The sequence below is a fragment of the Halichoerus grypus genome, chromosome 6 (assembly GCF_964656455.1).
Source record: "Halichoerus grypus chromosome 6, mHalGry1.hap1.1, whole genome shotgun sequence".
Lineage (NCBI taxonomy): Eukaryota > Metazoa > Chordata > Mammalia > Carnivora > Phocidae > Halichoerus > Halichoerus grypus.
In genome coordinates this window covers 139,354,256-139,370,310 of record NC_135717.1, presented here as the reverse complement: position 1 = coordinate 139,370,310, position 16,055 = coordinate 139,354,256, and the positions used below count along the sequence as shown (strand labels likewise).

The 16,055-nt window shown below is 37.9% G+C and overlaps 1 protein-coding gene across 10 annotated transcripts in view; it reads right to left on the bottom strand.

The window, feature by feature from the left end:
- Nucleotides 1-16,055, bottom strand: part of NAV3 (neuron navigator 3) — a 799,918-nt gene that overhangs the window by 162,230 nt on the left and 621,633 nt on the right. For 8 of the 10 annotated variants that reach the window (XM_078076338.1, XM_078076339.1, XM_078076337.1 and 5 more), the window contains one exon: nucleotides 12,326-12,441. In XM_078076338.1, the coding sequence (XP_077932464.1) occupies nucleotides 12,326-12,441 (116 nt within the window). Of the gene's footprint in view, nucleotides 1-2,402; nucleotides 4,177-12,325; nucleotides 12,442-16,055 lie in introns of those variants that run through there. The other 2 variants (XM_078076344.1, XM_078076345.1) reach the window with 2 other exon arrangements.

Below are 16,055 nucleotides of genomic sequence, written 5' to 3'. Positions count from 1 at the left end.
TGTGTGCAAGCCCTTACCATCCTGTCTGACACTCAGGAGGTTTCCTTCAGGAAAAATAATGGCTTCTACATTTTTGCTTAGGGGTATATGGGCCACTTAATCTGTGTGGTCCTGCTCTTACTTTTTAGGCTTTAAATATATACATTGTAATTAACACTGCCAGCACTGTCATCTTTTAATAGGAAGTCAAATTATATATGAATGAACCTGATTCACAGGGAATTACGTCCTCTACACCACCTATTTTGCAAATATTATTTAGAGTCCAGCTGCCTGATTTATTTTGAGAACCCTAATTTTATAGATGACCCCAACACTGATTTGGATGGAAATTTTTCAAATCCTCTTAAGTCAGATACTTTGGGCAGAAAATAGCCAAAACATGGCCAATTACCTTTTAAATATTCTCCTATATAGTTATAGCACAGACCCTAGTCTGATCTATTAGGATGCTTAAGATTAAGGAGTTGAACTCAAGGAACCCTGCCTAAAAATTAACTTGGAAGAGGCCATTTTGAGTCGGAAACAGAACCTAGTCAAGCACGTGGCAGAAATCCTGAAATTCCTGTGTGCTCTGGGCTTGGATATATTTACCAACTTAACATGCAACATTATTTAAGAAACTGCATTGGAGTGCTTCATTATCCTGATATGATTATTCATGTCACAACTATTTGAAGAAATTATTCCTTACTTTCTCACTTGCATTTTTGAATACTGGCATAAGTTGGAGTGGGGGAAGCCTTAAAAAGAATAATCCCATAAATATAATAAGCAGATGCTCAGTTTAAAAACTATGGAATATACAGACTTCTATTGAGAGATTACCCTCTGACAGCAATGCTCCAAGTTATTTATGCACAAAAAGGCATATGTCATCAACACACCCACATACAGCATGGTATAATTTAACAGAGCAACCATCAGATATTGCCTGGGGACTGCTCTCTGTTCATATCTTTGAGAATACTTATATATAAGGTACTTAGAACAAGATAAATGCTACTACTTTAAAGGCAAAAGACGACTATTATTTGATTCTGCAGTTTCAGAGGATCAAAAAAATAAAAAGATCCTTAAGGAGTAAGACTCCCTCTCATGCTTTTGTACTGCATAGAAGTCTTTCATGAGAAACAGTTCATCACAGAAATCATACAATGGTGAAGAAGTAAATCTTCTATGTCTGAGCACCTGGTGTATTCAGATTCAGATTCAGAAATCACTATTCCCACACTGTGGAAACATGACTCTTCTAAAGCCAAACTGACATGAAAAATTGAGCAATATTTGCCTTTGCTGTCTCTCTAAGCTTTCTTCTTCTAAAGCTGGTTCACTGAGATTCCAGAAAGCCTCATCAAGCATCTGGTAACAGGAGGGTTTACACAGAGAATAAAAACACATCTACATTTAGCATCAGTTGTATGAACCAGAAACAAAGAGATCACTGGTCAGGTTTAATTCTTTCCAATATGGGGAGTCTTACATGAAGTTTTCTTGTAAACATACATCTAAGCAACATATGATGTGGTCAATGGTTTAAAACTTAAGGATTTTTGAAGAAGGGACTGTGTGATGTAAATGCACTTTGGCAGAACACTCAATGAACATAACAACTAAAATGGACACAGTTTGGCTATTTAGGCAGGCCCCAAAGTCGAAACTGAAACAAAGTAGAATTACTTCAGATATCTTCATATCTTGTTAAAGATTATGTCAGAAGTTATCACTGAGACTTATGTCATCAAAAAGGCCTACTTTGTAAAGTATAAAAATAGTTCACAGTCATTGACACAGTAGTTTAAATAGTTACAATGTACACACTCAGGATAATTTTTTGCCAAAAACCAAAAAAAAAAAAAAAAGCAATGTGTGAGTAAAGCTGTCAAAAGATGCCTTTGCATTTCTGGAAGTGTTACTAGCATGCATGGTGTTTGTCGCTGATGTACAAATGAGGGCCATCTATTTGGATACCAGTGAGGCAGCAGAAGAAACTGACTATACAAAAAATTTACCCAAGAGGCCCTTCATTGTTCATTCCATATTGGTGGGAAGGTCACCTTGAGGGAAATTCAATAAATAGGTCCCGTTAATTACTAAGTAACAAACATGTTTGCAATCTTAAAACGTTAACACTCCTTTACGGATGTCTAGAATGTCCTGGATACCAGGCCAATAATGCCTAGGGCAGATCACTGCTATTTATTTTCTCCACACAGACTTTACAACTGGTTCTCAAAGTTCAGCTTTACAAAGAAAATAATGGCAACAAGTAATTAAAAAAAATTTTTTTTTGAGTCACTGGAGTTTTAAAAATCCAGTTGGGAGAATGGAAGCTATTTAGCTAATGCAAATGGACAGCTTCTTAAAATCCCATCCTCCTTTTGGGAACAAATCCGACTTACCTAACAAGTCAGTGTAAAGTGCCTGTTCCAGGTCTCCCAGCATTGTGAGGATCACATCCTCATCCAGATGAGCTGTGCCTTCCCGCAGGCAGCTTTCTCCCTCTTCCTCAGCCCAGCTCCTGCTGATGCTGCTTTGCCTGGAGGACACGTTTTCATCTTCGGACCTGCTCTCTTCATCACTCTCGCCTTCCAAGCCTTTTCTGGAAGACCAGTCCTCTAAGCCCTCACTGCCTGACTGGCTGGGAGGCAGGAGGTTCCAGGCGCCCGGGCCACCGGGGTGGTACAGGGACTGCACGGAGCGCGAGAGAAATCGGGACAGCGAACGTCTCTCTGCATAGTCCGATTCTCTCTGGCTGGCCTTTGCAGCATTTCCAAACCAGTTGGAAATGCGCACAGTGGGTCTCCTCTCCCCCTCGCCGGTGAGGGAAAGATTGGTCAGAGACTTTTGTTTCTGAAGGCAGGCTCCCTTTCTCCTTACTTCTTTGCTCCGAAACACAGAGAGTTCAGCCGGTCGCTGCATGGCTCTTGCAGGGGCTTCTTCTTTTCAACTGGACTTCATATTGTCTTTTTACAAAGACAGAGCAACGGGCCCTTTTGGTTTTAATTAACACATGCACTTCACTAAAAGCCCCAACAGGCGCCAACATTCACGTAAGACTCTAGAGCGACAGTATGATTAATCAGTTGCCCACAATTGAGCTTGCCACATTCTCTCTCTAATCAGCAGTACTTACAAGTATTTTGCTTGAGTATATCTGAAGCAGAAAAGAGTTCACCAAAGACACTGCTCCAGCTGAAAGTAGCACGGGAAGCCAACTATGTTTTCCAGTCTTCATCCAATCACATGTCTCAGCAGGATGATGGGTCCACATCTCCCTCTATCACTTCTGTGTTCCCAAACGCGAGGTAATGAGGCACCAGTGATCTCTCTCATGGTTTTCTTTCTTTCTTTCTTTCTTTTTTTTTTTTCCTACCTCTCACCAGCCCTTCACTGATCTAGGTCTGCAGCCCTTGACTCTAGATGAGCTGACACGGTGCAGCACATACAGCCTCTGCATCGGAGCCCCCTAAGAGCAGAAATTAAGCACCGAAGCCCGGGGCTGCACGAGCGGCTGGTGTTTTAGTATTCCACCTGCATTCTCAGATCTATGGCCCTTCCTTGCTGCTGCAGTGGATGCTGCTGGCTGCCATGGCAGCAAACATCCTGCTAAATTAAACCAGAAGCGCCGAAGCGGCTGTCCAGCCTAGAATGCCACAGGTTTCAAAGCCAAGCCTGAAGGAGATGCTACACTATTAACCCTATGCACATTTAAATCACTCCTGGCCACCCAGCCCCAGACACGGACACACACACACACACACACACACACACACACACACACTCACACGTTCTCCGACTCAGAGAATGACGGACTAATTCTCGATAGCGGCAGGCAGTTGAAGCAGGCAGATCTGCCTTCTGAATGTTGGGATTTGTGCTGTAAAAGCACAAATCAAATTCAAGAGTGTAAAGGACCTGAAAACGTAGCATGACACTCTCCACTGGCTGGCAGATAATGCTTTAAAGGGAAAGACTTCACCTCATCTTTCAAGGGCTTGTTATTCTGAAGCTATTTAGTAAAATCCTAACATGACAATAAAAATCAAGACTTCTTCCTACAAAAATTAGCAAAGAAAATAAGAGGATTTTCCCCAATATTTGCACTCAAAGCATATAACTAAAAGTTGATGGCCAAGTATGGAGAAAATAATGATGTGACAAAAAATATAAAAGGCACATTATGTTTTTTGATACTGAGCATTTCTTCTGGTCTAGTCCATAAACCTATTGCAGCAGCAACAGCTCTTTGTTTTTTAATATTTTAATAAAAACAGAAAATTTATTATATTTATCTTGTACTGGTTGTGTATATTCACCAGCACCCCGAAATTCTAATTTTAGGAAAACTTTTTTTTTTTAAGATTTTATTTATTTATTTGACAGAGAGAGACACAGCGAGAGAGGGAACACAAGCAGGGGGAGTGAGAGAGGGAGAAGCAGGCTTCCTGCAGAGCAGGGAGCCCGATGCGGGGCTCGATCCCAAGGACCCTGGGACCATGACCTGAGCTGAAGGCAGATGCTTAATGACTGAGCCACCCAGGCGCCTAGGAAAACCTTTAAAATACTTATTAGGTCTAGTAGGGACCATGTGTACCATTTAGAGCTAAGTATTAAAAAAAATTTGTTTGAGGTATTCTGTCCATAAACATTCCATATGAAAAGGAGGAAAGTGGAGAAATACATAGAAATATTTGTGCCATTCCAACTGATGAGTCCCTATCATTTTCTGAACTAATATGATCAAATTACCTCTGAGTTTTCACTTCATATTGCCTACCTCAACTAGGGGAAATGCTCAATTTCTTAACTATATAATTAGCATTATAATATACACTGTCTATACCTTTACATATGATAATAACCTACTTTGCAAAGCTAATTAATTCTTATGCCCAGCCTTAAGGCAGATCATACCTAGATCTGTTTCACACACATATATATAAGGGAATTAAATGAAAAGCAATTTTTTACAATTATTTGTAGAAAAGAAACTGCAATTAAGCAAACAAACCTGTGAATGTGAATACTGATTCTCAATTCTTGGGTCTTTAAAAATAAATTTCTTATATAAAATGTGCTTAAATGAGGGTACAAATGTCAAATCAAAGAAAGTGATGATTATCCTTATAAAAACATCATTTTACAAAGTATTTTTTAAAAGATCAAAATGCCACTCCCCTCTGGATTCCTAAGCAATACATTTCTTTTTCTTTATTTGGAATTATTGTGACCCCGTGAATCACCAGGTTATGAGACTATAGTAAATTTACTGACACTGTAAAACTTTAATTTGTCTGACATGTATTACACTAAAGTACATATGTAGTGTACTCTTGAGTCTCACAGATTCACAAAAAAGGGAATTCTTATGCTTTAGACATCAAAATAAGCGAAAGCAATAATCATGCCCTCTTCTTAAACAAAGGAGCTTGTGAACCAATCAGCTTAAACCAGTGGTTAAACTTTAATGTTCAGAACTCTGGGAGGACTCATTAAGTTATAGCTTGCTGGGCCCCAGCCCCATCCCTACTCATTTAGGAGGTCTGAAAGGGGCTTGAGACTTCGCATTTCTAACATATTTCAGTGATGTAGACACTGCTGGTTCTGGATACTGATAACTACTAGGCTGAGACTAGTGTTTTTCAACTGTGTTGAGGATGTTCAACTGGGTTAGGGGACATTCAGCAACATCAGGAAACATTTTCAGTTGTCACAGCTGGGGAGTGTGGTGCTTCTGACACCTAGTAGGTAGAGGTCAATGATGTTGATATACCCTCTACAGTGACAGGACAGCCCCCACAACAAAGAATTATGCAGACTACAATGTCAGTAGGGCCAAGGTGGAGAAATTCTGGCTTGGACTAAGTTATGTTGAATCTACAAATGTTTTAGAAATTCTAGTGGCTTACAAAACCAAAGATGCACTTTTGCTCACATTAACGTCCACTCTGTTGGCTGCAGCTCTGATCCAGGTACCCCTTATACTAAGACCCATACTAAAAGAGCAATACCAGTCTTCAGACATGTTGATATTATGACAGAGGGACAAGCAATGAGAGATCCAAGCATTGACTCTTAAAGCTTCTGCTCAGGAATGGCCCATGTCATTTTTCCATTCACATTTCATTGGTCAAATTAAATCACATGGTCCACCCTGATTCAGTAGATCAGGAAATATAATCCTTGAGTAGGGGTGGATCCATGAAGGGGCTAATAAGGAAGAACTGGTTATTTTGAAGAAATAACCCTAACAGAAAACATCACAAGGGTATTTTTGTTTGTTTCTTTATCTAAACATATTGTTGTCAACTCGCAGCTACAATAGTTTTTCCCCTGGAACTATATCAGTATATCAGTTTACCCTGAACGACAGTGGGGCACCCATTTATTGCTTCTCTAGAGGCAGCCATACCTGCTTGCTTTGGATGTGCATTCATTTATAGGTATAATTATACTTATTTGTATTCACCCATATAAATGTATGTTATACAAGGTGAAGAAAGAAGCTTCAGTGCATAGGAGATGAATATACATAATCAATACTAAAAATGAGAATCACTCTAATTTTGCCAAGACTTAACATAAAGCATAGCTGCTACAATGTTCTCAAAAGGAATACTTTTCAGCTTTTTAGTAAACATAATTATAAAGTGGCTATTTAAGTAAGATATTGAAACTGATTTAAATTACCTGGGCTTGATTTTCTTAATCTTTCTAAACATTCAAGAAAAAGGCAACTTAAGTGATCATTTACAAGTCTTAAATACCATATATTGACCATTATTCAAGACAAAGCCTGGTAAGTCAGAAAAGAAAACACATGTAACCATTAGCTTATCCTTCCGCTTAATCTAAATTCTCACTTCTAAAATGATTCCCCAAATTCATTCAATTATGTTATTACTTTTTTACAAATGGCATGACAGCTTTGCTAATACTAAGTCAGTCTGGCACTTTCAATGTTTTTCAGTTGAGTATAAATTCTAGATAAAGGTTAAAAAGTGCATTAAACAGATGTTGTACATGTTGGTAAAAAGCCTTATGCACAAAAAAGGGCAAGTGTGAACCTATGTAAAAACAAACAAACAAAAACCAAAAAAATTATCCTAAAAACTTTCCTGAATGATTCCAGTGGTCTAAAAAATAAAGCTCACTTTACATTTGGCAAGATCTCTTGGCACTTGATGAAAGGGATGGTCTCTGAGGCCAAATTCTTTCTGTCAATGAATATAAGAATGAAACCCAAGCCAAAGCAGTAAAATCTGAACCATCGCTTTGGCCGGACTTATAGTATCGAGGTTGTGGCATGAATCTTAAAGGATAGGCAAGAAGCTCACTCACCCATTGCCACAAATTATTTAATATATTCTATCTGACTGTAATAATTAATGGAAGCCCTATTATTAGATTGGATAAATATCACTAACTCCCCCCCCCCCAAGAAAATGCCAAATAATAGGAAACTTGAATGATACACACAAAGACTTCAGAGGGATAGAAGGTCCCCATAATTTAACTACATTTTAACTTCCATTACCATTTAATCACAAAGACAATGTTTTTTATAACTTCATGTGAATTACTATGTAGATGAAAGTGTAAAGAGCTAAGCTTCCTGGCTACCTTCATGAATCTCTCTAACAAACCTGCTTTTCAGTGTGAACCATTCAAGTTTACTCCTTAACAGTATCACAAATCTTTACATGTCACTCATCTTGCAGGTCATGCAATAGGGATGCTTTTCACACTGTTTAAGCATAAAAAGGGATTCTCCCTGGAAAACAAAACAGAAGAATGCAGGGAAGTGGGGGGGGGGGCGATAATTTTAGGCATGGCTTGTTCACAGGGGCTCAGACATTTCCCACAATGACCTTGAGCTCATTCTCTCCTGCTCTTGGTTCTGTTTTCTTGGTGTTTGTTTCACTTGAGGGTGAAGGTAACTGCCAGCAACTCCAAGCTTCTTTTGATTAGCTTCAGGTCTAGTGGAAAAACCACGTCTCTCCACTAACAGTCTTAGGAAAAGTTCTGAGATTTATTCTCATTGGTTCTAACTAAACTGAATTGGGTCACATGTCCATTCCTGAGAGAGTCACTGTGGTCAAGGGAAAACATTGTGCTGATTTGATCTGCTTGGGTCAATTTCACTTGAACCACATAAGCAGCGATCGATAGGGCAACGGTTTCCCCCACAAAAAAAACCAAAAACAAAAACTTAAGGTGCTACTACTATTAGCAGATGGTTGCAAGGGATGCCGGTCAGGCAAAGGTCTACCAGGACATCAAGGTGTATTTACTATGAAGCCGCTGGTTCTTAAGATACAGAGCTTCTAACTAGCTAAGCTCTTTCCTAAAACACTACATGTAATTTTATATTTCTATTTTTCTATTATTTTCAGGCTCCCTCAAATAGCAGAGGCTTCAAAATTCTCAAAACCTGGATCTTATCCTGCCAAGTCTCAATCCATCAGAGTTCTATATCATTAGGGTTACTTCTCTTGGAGAGCATGACAGAATTATTCCCCAGGGAGGCTCCCGCACCAACCGTAAACAGCAAGAGTTCAACAATAACAATAGCACTGAAATTTCTGGTTATAAAAAATCCAGTGGGCTACCAAGACTCCAGTGAACTTAAGAAAAGTTCCCAGTTTTACAATAAAAAACAAATGAAACTAATAAGATAAGTAGAATTTTTTTTTTTTCAAATTGTTTTCACTGAAGTTGTTTCTTCCTGGAATATTATTTTAAGCCCTATCTAACCCTTTACAGCTAACTTGGTTGTTCCCAGGCAACTAGTAACTTAATTATTTGTGATGTTAACGTTTCTATCTTACTCTTCCATAGCAGGACTCATGTCTTAGTCGTGTTTCCTTTCCCAATCCTTGCAATGTCTGGCATGGATAAGGTACCAGGTCAAGATTACTGAAAAATATGGGTAGATGAATAAAACTATCTCACAACAATCCTGTGAGTTTATTAGGCATCATAGTCATCTCACAAAGAAAGGAAATCAAAGAACAATTCAGCTAAATAATGGCAGTAGAGAGGCCAGAAGTATGTTTTTCTACTTCCTAGAACATTTCACTTCCCCTATTTCATATTGTCTTTGAGGGAACATTCTGTGAGCTCAGCAATAATTTCAAGGGCTTTTGTGGTCTGTGGTTTCTCTAGCAGCCAGAATATAGTAGCAACAACAGAAAATCAGGAGGAGGAGAAAAGAAGGAAAGGAAGGGGTCAAGAGAAGTTCTGTTTTTGCTTTTTTCAAAAATTGAAACTGGAGAGATGTAGCAATCCTGAAGCCTACAGAGAATGAGTTGGAACAGAGGGAGATATTAAGGAGGTAGAAGAGAAATTTATCTGAGGAAAGGTGGAAAGAATGGGTGTAAATATTGTATGCCGGTAGATATGGTAGCAGGGGTGTATGAAGTTCTTTCCTTTCTGCTTTAATTTTTTTCAGTGAAATCAACATCAAGGTCATCAGTTAAGGGAGAGGATAGAAGAGCTGATATGGTAAGTTTGAGAAGAAAAGGTATAAAATTGTCATCTAAGAACTTGAGAGTGAATGCTGGAGAAACACATAATGATTGCTAGGCAGCACTAAATATTCATTACATGTTGGGGGCCATAAATATAAAGTGAATCACACCACCATAGGACGTGTTTTTCTCCAGGTTCCTTCACTGCTGGTATGGAACAGGTGGACTGTTGGATGTAACCAGGCCTGTGATTTTATCAAATGAAATGAGAGGGGAGCAAGAGTAAAGGGTATAAGCAAAGGTCCAACTGCATTCAGTAACCACAGGAATTCAGCAGGTTGTGGGGGTCAGGGGGATGGAGAAAGAATATGCAGAGTTTGGCAAGGGTCAGTAAAAGGCTGTGGGATCAATATTTAGATCCCATTTAAATGGGATTTAAAAATGAGATCCATATTTAAATCAGAATTTAGAAATCCTAGTAGAACCACTGGTAGAGTTGGAACAAAAGAAAAGAGCACTGAAAAGCCAGGATGGAATCAGCAAGATTGGGGTGCCTGGAAGTGAGTCTATCGAGAAGCTGCAGAGCCTGATGATGCCCAGATTGAGGGTAGGACCATAAGCCTAAGTAGCTCAGGAGGGATTAGAAGACAAGATCATTGGAAGAAAGGCCAGGGTATGCTAATCATTCTCTCATCACTGGTCTACCTGTATACTCTCACCTAGATTCTTCCAATTACAGTACTCAATTTATAGCTTACTAATCATAAATGAATATCATCTTTCTTCCAGGAAATCTCAAGTTTGCATTAGAGAAATTTTTACTATTTTTTATTATCATTTTAAACAAATAACAAAAATGACACAATCAGGTAAGACTCATTTCACCATTTATTTGCTGTTTTCTTTCTTTAATTATATTCCTATCTAAATCACAGATTCAAATCTATGATTCTATGTAAATAATTAATAAGAATGCAAAATAATATTGTACCTCCTAATAAATCCATTAAATTATTTTATTGTGTTAAAGTCTAGTTTATATTTCACTTCCAAGTGTTAGATTTAAAAACATCAGAACATTAAATGGAAATATTAACTGAAAATATGAAGAAATGATCAAATGGTGGACAGAATAAGAAACCAGAGGAAAAAAAATCAAATATGGATTATATATTTAATCAGAGACACTCAGTGATACATGAATTTCAAAGAAACAATGTTCCTTTGTGAAATTCCCATAAAAATTAGAATTCAAACTGTTCCAAACGCATTCTGTCCTAAATAATTGAGCTCTAGTATTTCACAGGCATATTGATACATAATTGAAGACATTCATGAATAAAGAAATGTATGAATCTTCATGCCACACCAAGTTTTTTTTTTTTTTTTTTTTTTTTTAAAGATTTTATTTATTTGACAGAGAGAGACACAGCGAGAGAGGGAACACAAGCAGGGGGAGTGGGAGAGGGAGAAGCAGGCTTCCCGCCGAGCAGGGAGCCCGATGTGGGACTCGATCCCAAGACCCTGGGATCATGACCTGAGCCGAAGGCAGACGCTTAACGACTGAGCCACCCAGGCGCCCCAATGCCACACCAAGTTTTAAAAATACCCAGTCCCCATACAGATATACAACATCATTCCGATTATGAGACTGTCTGGAGCTATGGGAAAGGAAAAACTTCCCCAACTACTTCCCCTGAATCTGCAAATACCATCCTGATAGCTATGTCTTGGCATTACCTTTTCTATCTTTACCCAGCACTGGCCCATTGTCATCTCCACACAAAACTTCTGATGCCTGATGATGCCACCGATAATTCTAAAAGGACCCCTCGTGATGCTGTGCTGTCAATGTGGTCAATATCTACTGGTGGATATTGCAGTCATGGCTGATGCCTGCCTAAGGGTTCAAGTCCGCCAAAGTGGAGAAGCTCTTTAAGCCCCAAATTTGTGATATGGTTATTTTCATGAGCTTCAGGAAAATACTCTCGATCTTTGGAGTACAATAGCAATTTTTTAAAATTAAATAGTTCTTTTAGTTTTTTTCTTCAGAATATACAAGGGCTGACCAGAAATGTATTGGAATAACAGACGTACTTCTACTTCTATGAATTCTTATACTTAGGTTAAATGTTCTTAAACTTTTTGTCCCCTCAGGAGCATATATTTTGCTAAGAGCTTTCTTAGTTGCTCATAAATACAGACCTATATAATAGAATTACACAAAAGGCCTTCCATATATACCTACATTTATCTGGGTCCTAGAAAAAAAAAAAAAAACATCAGACTAACACAGAGAAGTCTGTTTTATATACTTAAAACTCTGACAAATTGGTGTCTGGGATATATATTTGTTTTCTTAAATTATCTATATGTAATGAAATATTTCCATAATTAGATTTTTTTTCTAAATACACATTTGGAGCCATCATGTAGGAATGTTCTAAGTAGTACTGAATTGAAAAGAGAGAGGTTGGATTAGCCATGGAACATTTGCACTGACATCTGATCTTAACATTTTTTTCAATCTCCAAATACATTCAAAGGCTGTCTTATTAACAATAGAAAGTTTTCTACTCTGATTATATTGAACTTGACTGAGGGCAATAATGACTTAAAGATCTCAACCTCTAAAAGCACTACCATTCTTTACAAAACACTTCACAGAACAACAAAGAGATCACCCTGAGCAAAGTAGCCAAATATCTAAGAATCTCTGAAGCATGAGATGTACACAGTCCATTTATGCTTAAGAAAAAAGAGTATAGCACAAATATGACTTAATAAAAAGACATGGAGAGATTGCAAAAATTCTGAGGTTTGACCTACCCATCAATCAGGTCACTTACCAGATATCTCCTCTAGGCACTGCTTAGCAGTTTTATTATATGATAAATCCATCTTAGTAGGACTGGTACAGGAGTCAGCAGATGGTAAAGAGGTGCCTTCATTTTCTGAATGTGATCTGAAATTAACCAAAAAGACAGAAACAAATAGCAATTGTTGTCACCAGTGACAAAGTTCTCTAGTACAAGCAGAAATCAACATGTTAAAAGTTTTCTATTAAGGTAAGTAAGCATTTCCTTATGACAGAGACATTTCAAAACTATCTGTAAGAGAAGTCCTTACTTTTCATATACAACCCAAGTAGAAGTGACATATTAAATTAGATTTCTTAGACTTTTCTAAATTTGAGAGCTTGTAATTACCAATAGCTGCATTTTGTAGGAAGCAGAAGACTTGAAAAGATCTAACTTTTTTTCTGCTGTTTTAGGCAAAGTCTGGCTAAGTTGTGTTCTTTTGAGAATAACTAATAAAAGTACTGAAAGCACCCCTAAAGTTATTTTTTCCATGAAAATTCTAGAAAATATATCCTAAAATTGGAAATACAAGTAAAAATAAATTCCAGAAAAAATAAAGTCAATCAAAAACAAATTCTCATTATTAAAATTTCATCTACTTTATGTTTTATATGTTTATGTGTGTGTATGTGCATTGATATGTATTTGTGTGTGTGATTAACATGTAGAGTAGGTCTAACCAAATGAAAAGCACAAAACAGATGGACTGCATATATTTTGATATTCTAATCTTACTTCATGCATTGCTTCTTCCTCTTATGCACAGGCAAATGTTTTAAGAGGCATGATCTTTCTTGATGCAGCTTCAAAATCTACATATATTTGATCCAAATCACCACATCTTAAAAAAATCCACAGCATGAACTACTAAGACACAGATGGAGGCAAAGCAATATAGCATTGTATGCTAGACTGTGTCCTTTGGAGATTTTGCATCTGCTTGGAGTCCCATTTGTATGACTGGGTTTGGACCATGGCAAGAGGTCACTAAATATTTCTTACTTTTAAAGACATCTATAGAGAATATTTATATGTGAAAGAAAAATTCAGTATTTTTTTTCTGAATCAATTTTTGATTAATATGTTACTTTTATTCTAAATCCTGGTGTTGTTCGAGAGAAAATAAAGTATAATCACTGACACCAAAAATATTTTATATTGATCTGACAGATACAGAAACTCTGAGCCCATTAGGGTTTTAAGAAATCATGGAAAACTTTATGCTATATGTATGGATGTATGTGTATATACAGGAATTGATATAGAAAAGAAAGAGCTATGTAAGAATTAATACAAATGGTTTCTGTTGATTTCTGGCAGACTGTCCTTATTTTATTCTAACTTGAAACTAAATATAAAAAGCATGGCAAAATTAAGAAAGAGGATATACTACCCAAGTGACAAGACATACCCTAAAGGCCAGTAAAGACCTCAATGTTGTTAAAATCAACACATTTTAGTCTTCACCTTCCTTGATGTTTTGGCAGCATTTAGGACAGAAGACCATTATCCTTTTCATGAAATTGTCCTACCCTGGCTTCTATGACAAAAATTTTCCAGTTTGTTCCCCATTCTCTGTGGATGCTACTTTTCCCCTCTTTGTTCTCTTTTACACAATCATTAAATGTTGTGGTTCTGGGTAGTCAAAAGAAGAAGACTCAGAGGGCAAAATTGTGGGTTGCTCAAAGCAATATCCTAAGCTTCGTCCAGTTTTCATTGCAGTCTCTTTAGATGATCTGAAACATATTCATTGTATTAATGATTACCTAGCCACACATGAATCCCAAATTCAAACTCTAACCAAGCATTTTCCTTTGAATTCCAGATGTGAATCATAACCATTTAATTGACATCACTGCTCAGGTTGTTACAAAGATATCTCAAACCCACCATGTACAGAATTAAACTTGTGATCTTTTCTCAATTGGCCTGTTTCTCGTTTGTGGTGTCCTGGGTGAAACCTTTAGGGAACCTATGAGGCTTTGCGTGGTCTGATCTCCGTCTTCTTCTCCAGGATCATCTTGCACAGGACTCCTCTTATCTCTCTCCCCTGTGGTCACAAGAGTCTTCTACCCATTTCTCAGAGCTCCCTGCCTTAACAGGGCCTTTACACTCCATTATTTTCTTTCCCTCTTCATCCAATTAAGTCTCTCCCTTGAAGTCTCAGTTCAAGTAACTCTTCAAGAACCATCCCTAATTTTCAGGTAAAGTTCCAAATTATAAGTCCTTATTGCTCTCTGTATATATATCTTGACAGCACTTCATAATCTTATAATGCAAAATCTGTATAATTATTTGATCAATGCTTATCCCCCAAACTAGACTCCATTGTCCAGGTTTAAGGTCACCATTGTACCCCAATGCCTAGCCCTGGTCTCGCAATATGTTGCACTCAGCAAATACCTGATAAATAAAAAATCTTACTATTAGTGATGATAAAATAGCATTATTGGAGTACAGCATATGGAAGCATGGTATAATGGTGCATGCACTGGGTTTCAGTGTAAAACTTGGCTCTCTAACTAACTAGTTATTAACTGATGTGACCTTACTAAGTTACTTAGCCTCCCTGAACCTCAATTTGCTCATGTATGAAAGCAAAGAAAAACATGTGCCTTGCAAAATAATTGTGAACTCAAGCGTTATTATTACTAAAGGTCTGGAAAGGCATTCTCTTGAGGCATGTAGGATTCTGGTCAACATTAAAATGTGGGGAATATATCTGGCTCTCTTTGTAGCCCATTTCTTTTCTTCTCTGGCTCCCAGGTTCTCCTATAGCCCTGTCTATTGACAGCCCCTCACTACTCACTGCTGAAGCCCATGACAGTTGGTTCTTTTACTTGGGCTCACTTCTTGCTGGCCGCTGTACTTCCCTGACCTGCTCCTTAGACAGCTGTCTCTGAATGAAGGGATAAAATCCTCTGAAGTTTTCTAAGGCTTTTTGTTACTTGCTGAAGAAGTTTAACTGGAGAGTATGTAGTGAAATTGGAGACCCCAGGGAAAGCTGACTGGCTGCTTGCCAGGACGCCTCAGAAAGGCAGGGTGCCTTGGTAAACTGGCGGTGAGCCAGGATTGGCCTCTAGTCCTGCAGACTCAGTATTCACAGACCGATCTCTCAGAAGCTGAGTCACATTAAGTAGTTCACCGTGATGGCTGTCTAAAGCCCAATGCCCATTGGTTCTTATTAGAACGAGATCAGCAGCTGTTACAGGAGCCTGAATGCCTGTGGTCATGTTAGTTACAAAGATTCACAGTATCTCCCTCTAGAAAAATCTGAATGGAGCCAAAGCATATTCAGAACGTGTTTTGAGAGTAGAAATTTTGCTTTGCTCTGAACAAACAGATCTTAAAAAGTATTGCTCAGGAGCTTACTGTGGCTATCTTCCTCAATATATGAGACCTGGTACTCAATGCCGTCAGCCGTCTCCACACCCCCTGTCTGAGACTCTTCTATAAAATGTATGCACGCTTCTGACAGCTCAGTCTTGTCTCAGAAGCCTTTGTTTTATTTTGTTTTTTAATCTGTCAGTATGTATTTCTGGCTGATTCCCTCTTTATTATCTTTTTACTTTCAGTCACAAGAGGCAATCTTATTTACCTTATTTTCAAGTCCTTTGGTATATTTTCCATGGTATTTCCTACATTAGCAATGATAGGGAAGCCGACTGATCAAGGAAAGGAACATGGAAAGGTTAAATTTTAAACACTTATAAAAAGG